The 12654-nt window shown below is 43.2% G+C and overlaps 1 protein-coding gene and 2 pseudogenes across 1 annotated transcript in view; all 3 read left to right on the forward strand.

Annotated features, from left to right (window-relative positions):
- The window catches only part of LHFPL1 (LHFPL tetraspan subfamily member 1), a 50836-nt gene extending 39611 nt beyond the window's left edge, over window positions 1-11225 (forward strand). The window contains exon 3 of the mRNA XM_070066626.2: window positions 10749-11225. Coding sequence (XP_069922727.1) covers window positions 10749-10930 — 182 coding nt within the window. The 3' untranslated portion in view covers window positions 10931-11225. The remainder of the gene's footprint in view (window positions 1-10748) is intronic.
- Window positions 7145-9313, forward strand: LOC138847685 (neurotrophin receptor-interacting factor homolog pseudogene; annotated as a pseudogene).
- LOC149119683 (small nucleolar RNA U3) lies at window positions 10654-10749 on the forward strand (annotated as a pseudogene).
- Window positions 11226-12654: the final 1429 nt, after the last annotated feature.

Below are 12654 nucleotides of genomic sequence, written 5' to 3' on the forward strand. Positions count from 1 at the left end.
CTATCTCTCCCTCTCAGTGTCTGTAACTCTACCTGTAAAATAAATAAATAAAATCTTTGAAAAAAAAAAGAAATACAGGTTGGAATGGGTTTTGTGGCACAAAAGATTAAATTTCCGCTTGGGATGTCTGTGTCTCATATTGCAGTGCTAGGGTCAAAGTCCCACCTCTACTTCTGATCCAACTTCTTGCTACTGCATACCTGAGGAGGCAGCAAATGGCAACTCAAATACTTGGACTCCTGCCATCCAAAAGAGAGACCAGAATAGAGTTCCTAGCTACTGACTTGGCTGTTGTGGACATTTGGGGAGTGAACCAGCAGATGAAAGATCTCTCTCTCTCTCTCCCTCTCTCTCTTTCTCTCTCTGCCTCTCCCTCTCCCTCCCTCTCTCTCCTTCCCTCTCCCTCTCTCTCCCCCCCTTGTTTCTCCAAGAAGGATTCTTCAGATGAGGTTTCTAGCCTTCTTGGCTTTTAAGCTGGCATTGTGAACATGGCCCTTGAAGGAGGAGCCTCTTTTTCAGACTCCATCCTACTTTGTTTCCTAACTTTTTTAAAAAAGATTTATTTATTTATTTGAAAGGCAGAGTTACAGAGAGGTAGAGAGAGACAGACACAGAGAGAGACAAAGACTGAGAGAGAGAGAGACAGAGAGGTCTTCCATCCATTGGTTCACTCCCCAAATGGCCACGATGGCCAGAGTTGGGCTGATCCAGAGCCAGGAACCAGGAGCCAGGATCCAGGAGCTTCTTCTGGGTCTCCCACACAGGCACAGGGGCCCAAGCGTTTGAGCCATCCTCTACTGCTTTCCCTAGCCATAGCAGAGTGCTGAATCGGAAGAACAGTAGCCGGTACTTGAGCTGGTGCCCACATGGGATGCTGGCCATTCAGGTGGCAGCTTTACTGGTTATGCCACAGTGCCAGCCCCTGTTTCCTAACTTTGATGTCCACACCAATGCTAGGCCTCACCACAAACACTGGTTTGGGGCTATCTCTTCCCAGTAGCTCACTAGGACCCCTTGACAGCTGGCAAACACCATGCCCCTGGCAGATATGGGACTTGGGCTCGAGGAAGACTGGTAAGTTCAAGTAGCAGTTAGTAACACTTTTTTCTCTAAAGAGTAGAGCTATAATAACTTAAAGCTGAATAAAAGGAAATGGAGTCAAACTATAAACCAATTTGATTTGCAACTTGGAATAAAAGCAACGTGTCTTGATTTAAATGTCAGGCCCACTGCTGAGTGATGATTTAATAAGTTTTATGAGAGATCCTGTCACAGCAAATTCAACACTAGAATAGAGTGACTCAGAGATAGAGTGTTAGAAATGAAACAGAAAAGCACAAAAAGGAATAGGCTTATCTTAGGGTTCATACAGAAGCTTTGCATGAAGCAAATTTGCAGTTCGAATTTCTTCTCTCCCCCGTCCTGCCATCCAATCTTTTTCTCCACAGACAGCCATGTGCAGATGCAGAGAAAGACTCTACATGTGAGCTCAGCCAGTTCATTGCAGTATTTTCTGATTGCATAGGGCCCTAAACAATTCTAGTGTGCAGACTCAGAATCAGTGCATTCAATCTGAATGCAAGGCTGCAGTGAGCCTGGCTATTTGTCAAGACACTTCAAAGTCTCGTCTGGTCCCAGTGCCTCATCTTTAGGGAGAGAGACAGAGAGAAAGGTCTTCCTTTGCCGTTGGTTCACCCTCCAATGGCCACCGCAGCTGGCGCGCTGCAGCTGGCGCACCACACTGATCCGATGGCAGGAGCCAGGTACGTATCCTGGTCTCCCATTGGGTGCAGGGCCCAAGTACTTGGGCCATCCTCCACTGCACTCCCTGGCCACAGCAGAGAGCTGGCCTGGAAGAGGGGCAACCGGGATAGAATCCGGCGCCCCGACAGGGACTAGAACCCGGTGTGCTGGCGCCGCTAGGTGGAGGATTAGCCTAGTGAGCCGCAGCGCCGGCCCGGCAATTACTTAGTTTTTTGTCTCCATTTTAAGAAGGACAAAACCAAGATCTGATGGGGTTAAAAGAATTGTTCAAAGACTCCTAAGGAATCAGTAATTCCTCCTTATACCTTGGGAGCTATCTTTCCTTGACCTTCAACCAGTTTTCCAGCATGCTCAGGGTTGATTATGCGTCAATTCCAGTCTACTTCCCCAGTCCAGAAGGAATCATGCATGGCCATTCTTAAAGGAGGAAATTCCATTTTCTTGTTCTAATCTTTCAGTAATCAAGATTCATTTGTAATGGAATTTAAAATGTAAAAATCTGGTGTTTGCCTAGATGAGGGTTGCTCAACCTCAAGCATATGGAAATCTGGATTCAAATAGTTCTTTCTTGTTGGGGACTGTCACATGTGTAACACCTCCTTGGCCTCTGGTTAACTGGCTCTACCTCTAGCCTCCACCTACTTGCAATCTTTTACAGGTTAATTTTCCCAAATTTCCTCTAACACAGTGGTTCTCAGTAGGAAGCAACATACCTTCTACCCTTCCAGGAATATTTGGCAACGTCTGGCAATACTTTTTGTTTTCATGACTTGGAGTTGGGTGGGATAATTTACTGTGGAGCAATGATGCCATACTGCATGGGAAACCCTCTCCCTACACATACACACACACAAACACACACACACAATAAAGAATTTTCTAGCATGAAGTGGCAACAGCACCAAGATTGAGAAATCATATTCTATAGTATTATCCCCTGATCAGAAACTTTACATTATTCCTCACTACCTGTAAGAAGGATAAAATAATTCATGGCCCCTACTGATACTGATATAGATTCAGCTTAGCATTTGCCAATTAGAGCTCATTATCGAAGTAATTTTGATATGATGGCTTGTTTCTGAAGCATAACCTATATTTCTTCATGCATAGAACTTTGCTTTCACCAACAACTCCTTCTGTCTGGAATGCCCACTTTCCATTACTGAAACCAGGTCAAAATGGTATCCCTTCTATACATCTCTACTTGAATTTGAATTCTTCCAACTACAAATACTCTATATTTTCCTATAATATTTTGCCATGTTTCTGAAAGCACGTTTCACACTCAGAATGAACATTTTCAATTGGAAGGGGTCTTTCAAAATCTCTTCATTAAAACTCCTCTCACTTAAAGAAAATGAAACTGAGTCCTAGAGAGGTGAAGTGATTTGATGAAGGCATTGTACTTTTCCATGAAACTTAGATAATAATAATTGGTCATTGGTTTCATTTTCTGGGCATCATTGAAATGGATGACCATGAGCATTGAGTAAGGCCTGACATACAAAACTGTACTCTGACACTTAAATGTTTGTCAAATAATTTGCCCTTCTGAAACTATAAATTGAAATGATCATGACTGTTATGATAATCAGATGAGATTGTATATTCAAAATGCCTGAAATATAGTAAGTACTCAATAAATATTTGTGAAATAAATATAAGGGTAAAAATTATGTCAAAGAATATAATTTAGGGATTTGCAGTGGTCCCTGGGACTTCACTAAACGGTTATTAGAGGAAAATGGTGCAAGCTCATTGCCACTGCTCCTTGTTTTTGCATCCTTCCAAAGAGTTCCTCTGTTAGCCACCAGACTAGTGTACAAGGTTTATATGGCATAGCTCAGTAGTGATGGTGGATCTCAAAGTGGAAAGATAGCTCTTGAAGGTCTGCTTTTGCTTTTCCTCCTTCATTTCAATGCCAGTGATATAACCTTTCTGTTCCATGAATCAAATAGCAGGTAGAGTTGTAGGAAAAGATTTGTATAGAAGATGCATTTTCTTGTTTCTCTTCAGCTTCTTATATGGCAGAAGCCTGAGGCTAGATGCTGGTCAGTGGCCTAACAGTAGTCTCTGTGTGTGAAGAAATTCAGAATGCACTTAGGGTGAAAATAGGTGCAGGTCATCGCTATAGATTCATGGCCAGCTTAGTGATACCTGGTTCAGAATTCAGTAAGGTTTACTTAAGCCTTGCTAGCCAGCCCTTTACTCCAGAGAAGCCCACTCTGTTAGCTTTCTTGCTGCCTAGGGCTTTGGGGTAAGAGTATGCTATGCATTTGTTCATTTCATCTAGAGAAACAAGTATTTCACCAACCCCAGCATGCATATATCTAATACGAATACCCCTGTCCTAATGAGGGGATGAGTTGACAGGCAACTGGAGAAATATAATGAGACTTCTGATGCCTTGTGTAGACTATGTTGGAAATATTCTGGAGTGGGCCATCTTTGAGGTGGTTCCTGTCTACTCAGCAAAGACACAGGAGATTTTGGTTGGAGGCATGAGAGAAGTGACTTCTATTGATCGATTTAGAAGCCTCCTCTTTAGAGATTACAGGTCAAGGGACCCTGTAAGAAGAAAATGCTATTTAGGAGGAAGAGAAAAACAATGGAGGGCAGAGCACTGGGTTGGGAGCAAAAAAGAGTCAGTTTGGATCCTTGCCTCTACCTTTCTGCTCCTGAGAGTTCTCTGGGCTGTTACCTGAGTCACATAGTCCAGTCTGTGGAGTGAGTGCAAACTTTGCAGTCTTCCAACAATCACAGGAGTTGAAGATTTGCCCATTTCCAAAATTTTCACTCCGTGAATCACAAAGCTTTTCACAAAGCCTTTTATTTCGAGTGAGTCAATGAGTGAGTGTGTGAATATGTGCATGTGTCTAGGAGCAGGTGCAACATGAAAGAGATACTTGCCTCGATATGGCTTTCTTTATGTTACTTTGCCCAGAGCCCACCATTGTTTTTCATGTTGAAACTACTCTCTCCCTCCCTCCCTCTCTCATTTATGTTGTTTTTATAGCTTGTTGTGGTCTGGCTTTCACCATGATTTTGGAGGGGGCCACAGGACTTCAGGAAGTTAAATGACTGCCTAGGTCTCTTATTAAAGTACAAATTCTCTGAACAAGTTACCCTTGACACGTCATGGGAGGGAATAAGAGATCCAGTCATCCATTCAAGTAGAGAAAGAAGGATACACTGATATAGTGAGAGCCTCTAATGATGCAATTTGATCTAGAGAAGTAAGACTTCACTTAGCAATTCATAATTGAGCTGAGAGCTAAAGAATAATTGAGCATTGACTAAGTGAAGAGAGTGGCAGGAGGTACATGTGTCCAGTAAACATTTTAGGCAGAGGGAACAGAATATGCATAGGCTTCATGGTGGAAAGGATCATGACATATTCTAGAAGCACATAGAATATTAAGTTAGCTGGTTTTGCAATTTAATTCAATTTTAGTGGATGAAAATTTAATGCGCAATAGGATATTTACACAGTCTCAAAGCATTTTTACAGAGAGCAATTATTAATTTTACAGTGGTAATAATTTGGCAGTAAAAAACCTATTTGATACCATATTTACCAAGTGATCAAAGTTAACATCACAAATAATAAAACAAACTGATGTCATGTGCCTTCTAATGAGATGTTCTGTGAGGACGTAGCCTCACTTATGCAACAATTCTGCCAAGAATGCACCAACCTTCATCTAATCCAAAGGAAACATCAGAGGAACACATGCTAGTGTCACCCTATAACTGTTGGTCTGGGGGCCAATGTTGTGACAGAGTGGATAAAGCCACCTCCTGCAACACCAGCATCCCATATGGGCTCTAGGTCATATCCTGGCTGTTCCACTTACTATCCAGCTCCCTGATAATGGGCTTGGGAAAAGCAGAAAAGGATGGCCCAAGTGCTCTGGTTCCTGCCATCCATGTGGGAGATCCAGATGAAGCTCCTGGCTTCTGACTTTGGCCTGCCCCAGTCCCGGCCATTGTGGCCATCTGGGGGGTGAACCAGTGAATGGAAGATCTCTCTCTCTCTCTCTATAACTTTCAAATAGTGAATAAATCTTTTTAAAAATGAAAATATTTGGCCTGTATTCCAATTTCAATTCAAAATTTAAGCCATAGTTTTGGATATTGATTGTTGAAAATGCAAGTGCATCCACCTTCAAGTTCTGAAACTATACCCATTGTGGACACAGCATGTGAAGAATTAACAAGAAAAGAAACATACACCTATACTGTTGAGCCAGCAACATGGAATGAGAGAAAGTATAGATAAAGCATATATAAAGTGCAGTTCTCCTGCCCAGTGTTTTGTCAGATACCTTCTGCTGTGGATGGGGTGTACAGATAAATGCTTGGTGGGCTGCTTAGCTAAGGTGACTTTGGCCCACTGCACTGTATCCAGGAAGGCTCCTGGCCAGTACCGAGCTGTGAATACTGTTGTTTGGAAGATATGAATTGGTGAATAAGAGAGAAGATGTTTTGGCAAGGGAGACAGCATAATTGATGATTAGGTGGTAGAACAAAACTGTCTGAGATGGAAAATAGGGGAAAAATTAGACTGGCCTGAATGAAAAAGCAAAGCGACCTCACTTAGGATCATCTTAGACTCTTTCTGTGACACAGCAGCTGGTGAGTTGGAAGAAGAAAAAGATTAAGATTGACTGGGTACCATGTGCACATTGCCATGATGCTCAACCTTGACATCCTCAACTGATTGTAAGCAGGACTAGCTTTCTGCACGACTCAGATGCCTACCTCTCTTCTTAGGACATCTCTGAAATTTTGTGGAAAAGGGCACCTACTGCAATTTCTAGAGTTGTGGCAAGCACTTTATTTTCACGGTTATATACTCTAACAGCTTGTAAAATAATAGCCCTTCTTTCTCTGGAATTGGCATGTTCTTAAGGATCACAATAACCACATTACTTCAAAGTAATTTACTTCTGTTAGATTCTATTCAGAATTCTGCTAGAATATCAGGTGATCTTTCCCATTACCCTTCAAAATGAAACTAGCCCCCACCCCCTTCCTTTTCCCACATGGCGGGGTGGGGTGACACAACCCTCTCTCTGGGGGCCCATGGCCTAGAATCCCCAACCAGTAACCTCTTCCTGTGCAGTTGGGCCTCCGAAGTGCCCCGAGGAGCACCTTCCTCCTGTAGACCTGGCCTTTGCCTGCTGCCCCAAAGGGCCGGACAAGATGGTCGCCACCCTGTGGGATACAGAGGAGTGTGCCGCGGGGGTGTCTGGGAGTTGTAGTTCAGGTTTGCTTTCTGACTCACTTCGCTGCTGTGGGCCAACAGGCACCTTTCTGCAGCCCGCGGGACTCTGCTCATTCTTATAAGAGGCACACTGAAGAGGGGGAAACTATGGTTTCCAGGCTTCCAATGACCTAGTGCTGTGAACCAGAGACCTTTGAAGATGTAAAAATAGGGGCCAGTGCCTTGGCTCACTTGATTAATCCTCTGCCTGTGGCGCCGGCATCCCATATGGGCACCGGGTTCTAGTCCCGGTTGCTCCTCTTCCAGTCCAGCTCTCTGCTGTTGCCCGGGAAGGCAGTGGAGGATGGCCCAAGTGCTTGGGCCCTGCACCCGCATGGGAGACCAGGAGGAAGCACCTGGCTCCTGGATTCGGATCGGTGCAGCGTGCCGGCCATAGCGGCCATTTGGGGGGTGAACCAAAGGAAGGAAGACCTTTCTCTCTGTCTCTCTCTCTCACTGTCTAACTCTGCCTACCAAAATAAAAATAAATAAAAATAAAAAGATTTAAGAATGGGTTTCACCCTGGGGGAGTGGAGACTATTGGACCTCAAACAGAAGTACTGTACAGGGATGTGACGCTCGAGAACTACAGGAACCTGGTCTCAGTAGAGCATCAGGCAGATATGATATTTCAGAGGAGGTAGAAGAATTCTGGCCTGTGGAAAGAAGAATTCTTCAAGACTCCATTCCAGAATATTCTGAGAAAGCTAGACTCTCAAATTGATCTTCCTACTGAGAATCCCCTGACAAAGATCAAGGTTGTTGAGGTCCTCACACTCAAATAGGAAGTGGCTGGTCCCCGGAATGCCCAGATCCAGGCTCTCTATGCTGAAGGCAGAGGCCTGATCTCAGATGTCCTCAAGAAGCCAGCCTAACAGCCAGGCAACCAGCCAGCTGACCCAGAGACCGCTCACCAGAGGTTCTGGCAGGTCCGTTATGAGGAAGCATCCGGGCCCCAAGAGGCACTGGCCTTGCTTCATGAAATGTGTCACCAGTAGCTGCAGCCTTGAAGCATACTCCAAAGAGCAGATCCTTGAGCTGCTGGTGCTGGAACAATTTCTGGGTGCACTGCCAGGGAAGCTCCAGCCATGGGTGGAGTTACAACACCCAAAGGACTGCCAGGAGGTGGTGGTCCTGCTGGATGATGTGACCTGGATATCCAATGAGGAAGCACTGCCCGCCCAGGGATCTGCCTGTTCTCTTGATGTCACTGCTAAACAGAAGGAGGAGAATATAACCATAGTGGTGCTACTGCCTGAGGAGCCGGTGACCTTCCAGGATGTGGCTGTGGACTTCAGCCAGGAGGGGTGGGGGATGCTGGGCCCAAAACAGAGAACTGAATGCCATGATGTGATGCTGGAGACCTTTGAGCACCTGGTCTTTGTGGGGTGGGAGACTGGGAAACAAGCAGTTAATTAAGAAATATGATATTCTTGTGGAAGAACCAGATCATGACCTGAAAGTGGAAGAATTCTCAAGGGATGACACTGGGTCCTCTACCATAGAAGATGTCATGCAGGGTGGGGCTCAGAAGTTCTAGACAGAGCATTATGACAAGTGGGATTCACCCAAGACAAAGTCCTCCCTCAGAAGCAGCACTGTGAAAGCCTTGAATCTCAGGTAAGCACAGATCTTGACATAAGCCAAGTTTCACTTCAGAAAATTCCTTCTAGAAAATGTTTGTGCAAAATGTCTCATGAGTTACAAACATGACATGTAATTCACAGAAGAGCTGTGAAAGGGAAAAGACCAAGAAAAGCAGTGGTTCTAAGAAAACCAACCACAATGCTCAGCAGAATACATTTGTAAGACTTTACAAGGGGAGCCAAAGTTGCAGGTGCAGTGAATGTGGCAAAATGTTCCAGAATCCAATATACTTTTCTGTACATAAAAAAATTCATAAATGAGAAAGGCCCTATGTGTGTCAAATCTGTGGGAAAGCATTTCTTCAGAGCTCCTCCCTCACACAGCATCAGAGAATTCATAGCGGTGAAGGACTATCTGAATGTTAAGAGTGTGGAAGGACTTTCAGTGATCACTCATTCATCGTCCAGCACCTAAGAACTCACACTGGAGCTAAGCCCTACTAATATAAGGACTGAAGAAAAGCTTTCCTTCAGAGTCTCACACCTCATCAGGCATCAGAGGACTCACACTGGGGAATGCCCATTTGTGTGCAGCAGATGTGGAAAGGCCCTCACCCAAAGCTCACATCTTATTGGGCATCACAATATGCACAGTAGGATGAAGTGGAAGAAGAAAAAGCATACCTCATAGTCTCAAGCCAGCTTGATCATACAGTGTAGCATGCACAGGCCTGGTTATGATTCAGGACTCAGTGGGAAAAGGAAGCATTGAATGAGAAAATTCCCAAGACCAAAGGACAAAGCAAAGAGACCACCCAGCCCATGAGGAGTAAATAAGAAAACTGGGGTATTATTAATACATCTATCAATAGGAGTAAAAGTTTTAATTTCTTAAGTTGTTATTTGTTTGCTCATACATTTGATCATTAAAAATGATATTACTGAAATTTCAAAATGCTAATAATTTTAAGAAGCCAGATACCAGGTAATCTGTGCCCTAATGATTATATCTGTGGTAAAATATTTATTGTGGATGGATAAGGACTAAAAAAGAATGAAGAGCTGGCTCTGTGGTGTGGCAGGTGGGGCCGCTGCCTGTGGTGCCAGCATCCCATTTGGGCACTGGTTCAAGTCCCAGCTGCTCCACTTTTGATCCAGCTGTCTGCTATAGCCTGGGAAAGCCGTGGGGGATGGCCCTGGCGCTTGGGCCCCTGCACTCTTGGCTTCAGATCTGCGTAGCTCTGCTCACTGTGCCCCTCTAGGGAGTGAACCAGAGGATGGAAGACCTCTCTCTCTGCCTCTCTGTGACTTTGCCTTTCAAATAAATAAATAAATATTTTTAAAAAGAAGGTAGATAAATAAAAAAATATATTTTGGTGTTAAAAAAACAATGAAAAGCAAAACAAAACAAAATTCCAAAGTGAAACTACCCACATAGAGGCTTTGGCTTTCATTTCAATGTATATTTCTTCCATTGGTGTTAAAGGCTAAGTTAGTATGGACACATATAGAAAGGAAGAAAGGAGTTGATTTTGACACTCAGATCTCATGATAATGCAAGATATGGTTCTTTAAAAGAAAGCCGTCCATTTATGCTAGTTCATCAATATGATTAAAACTGTGAAGCTTTGCAGTCACTGTGAGCCAGGGCTCATACCCTGATTCTACCACATTCTAGTTGCAAGATTTTTCATAATTGACCCAGGCCATTGTTGTCTCATCCTTTGTAAAACAGAGGTTTAATATTAATAGTACTTATTTCAGAGTTACCATGATAATTAATGAGATACATGTGTAAATAACTTAGCATAACGCTTGACACCTGACCAAGTTGTTCTTGTATTGTCATTGGTATTGCCACTCTGTCACCGCTCACACCAGCTCCAGGTTCCTATTCTATCAGGAAAATAAAATCTTACAACTTCTTGCTAAAGCAAGACTAGCAGCAAGTAAAGGAGGAATTGAGAAGCCTCCTGGAATTCACTGTTTCCTGTTCTCACTCTAAACATAACACCCCAAAGAGGATATATGGAGACTAAACTTTTAGGGATCATTTTTATAGTTCATTATCCAAGAGATTGTATGAGAAGGCAATCTAACCCTCAGATCTGTCCCTGTTTCCACAGGTACCTGTCAGCTTGGCTGGGCATATTACTGTGCTGGAGGTGGAGCAGCTGCAGCCATGTTGATCTGCACCTGGCTCTCTTGCTTTGCGGGAAGAAATCCCAAGCCTGCTGTGTTGGTGGAGGGCATCATGCGGAACACTAATTCTTATGCCATGGAGCTTGACCACTGCCTCAAATCTTGAGCTTTGAAAGAAGTTTGGAAAGGTTGGGGAAGTGGGAGGGAAAGAGGCCCTGAAAAGAGGTACTTAGACCAGTTGTCACTCACTTGCCAAGTAAGGCAGCCTAGTGTTTGCATGCTTTTTAATCTACTTGTTATTCATTGTCACTTTCCTTTAAGCCAGTGGGATAGTGGCTATTTACAAAATTTATCTAGGACAATGAATCTTTTTAATGTTTACCCAACCAGTGAGAACCCACTAACTCCAGAGTCCTGAAGTCCTCCTTCATACAAAATAAAGAGTAGATCCTGGAAGGTAACTGTACAACCAAGCAGCTCTCAGAGTTCTATAGTTCCTATCACTTAACCCAAAGCTTAAAGTCTGGGTAAGAACCGTTGTGCAAGGAGGGAGAAGGAGACAGATAAGACTGGTTCCTACCATTCCATTCATATGAGCCTCTCCTTGATACATACTGTCATGCAGAAACATTCCTGGAGTACCACTGCTCAAAAGTTTGCAACTCTCATGTCTGTATCTTACCTCTTTCCCTTTTCACCCGTTTTTCTTCCTTTCCCAGTTGTGGAAAAATTTTGTCAGGGAGAGTGACTCCCAATGGGGAAATATTAATCAATGATGCTTGCATACAGTCTGAGGTCCCTTTCTCATTATACTTTAGAATATTCATAGGAGTTCACTGTGTTTTCTGGTTAGGAGACTGACATCAAAATATAGTAGTGATTATTCCCTAGTCCTTTATAGATACAGAAAGGTGTTCAATGAAAGTTCTGAGAAAACAATTTGTGGGAACTCAATAAATATAGATTCACAGTGTTGATGACAAGAATATTCCTGCCAGATTTTTATTAAATGTTCTATCAACAATTTATTTGTAAATTTTAATTTTTTTATTTTCATAGCTCATTCTTTTTTAAAATTATTTATTTATTTGAAAGTCAGAGTTACACAGAGAGAGGAGAGGCAGAGAGAGAGAGAGAGAGCGAGCAAGTGAGCCCACAATAGCTGGAATTGGGCCAGGCTGATGGCAGGAGCAAGTAACTTGATCCAGGTCTCCCATATGAGTAGCAGGAACTCAAACACTTGCCCCATCTTCTGCTGCCTTCCCAGGTGCACTAGCAGGAAGCTGGGTTGAAGTCCACTATGGCTACCTAGAACTATTTCTTGAACATCTTACTATATGCCACATTCTGTGCTAAGTACTAGGAATAAAAGGATGAAGTTTCTCACCTTAAGAGAGATAGTGGTGAGGTATTTGTTAATACATTTTTTAGATATGTCAATAAATAATCGCCAGTATATTAAATGTTAGGAAAGGGAAAAGAGGGAAGCAAAGGATCACAGAGGGGCCATTAAGCCATTTGGGGGTGAAATGGTTCATGATAAAGCTTCATAGAAAATATGATATCTAACACGGGTCTGAGAAATTAATAGAAGGAGTTAAATCAGCAAAGATAAAGTGTGCCATAGAGAAGGAGGAGTGCAATAAAGGCATGCAGACAGCGTAAGGAAGTTAAACAGATAGCAGAAAGGAAGTGGTAGGCAGATTATGCAGGACCTTCCATCCCAGGACAAGGAGTTTGGATTTTATCCTAAGGGGAGTGGACATTGTAAGGGAAGTCATATGATTATAATTTTTTTCAAAGCCCAGTTTGGTAAAGTGAGGAACATGAAAAAGAATAGCGAGAGACTACAAACATTTTGATAATCTAGATGGAAAAGGATCAAGTTCT

Source organism: Oryctolagus cuniculus, chromosome X (assembly GCF_051225735.1).
Source record: "Oryctolagus cuniculus isolate XC-2025 breed Fujian yellow rabbit chromosome X, ASM5122573v1, whole genome shotgun sequence".
NCBI classification, from domain to species: Eukaryota; Metazoa; Chordata; class Mammalia; order Lagomorpha; family Leporidae; genus Oryctolagus; species Oryctolagus cuniculus.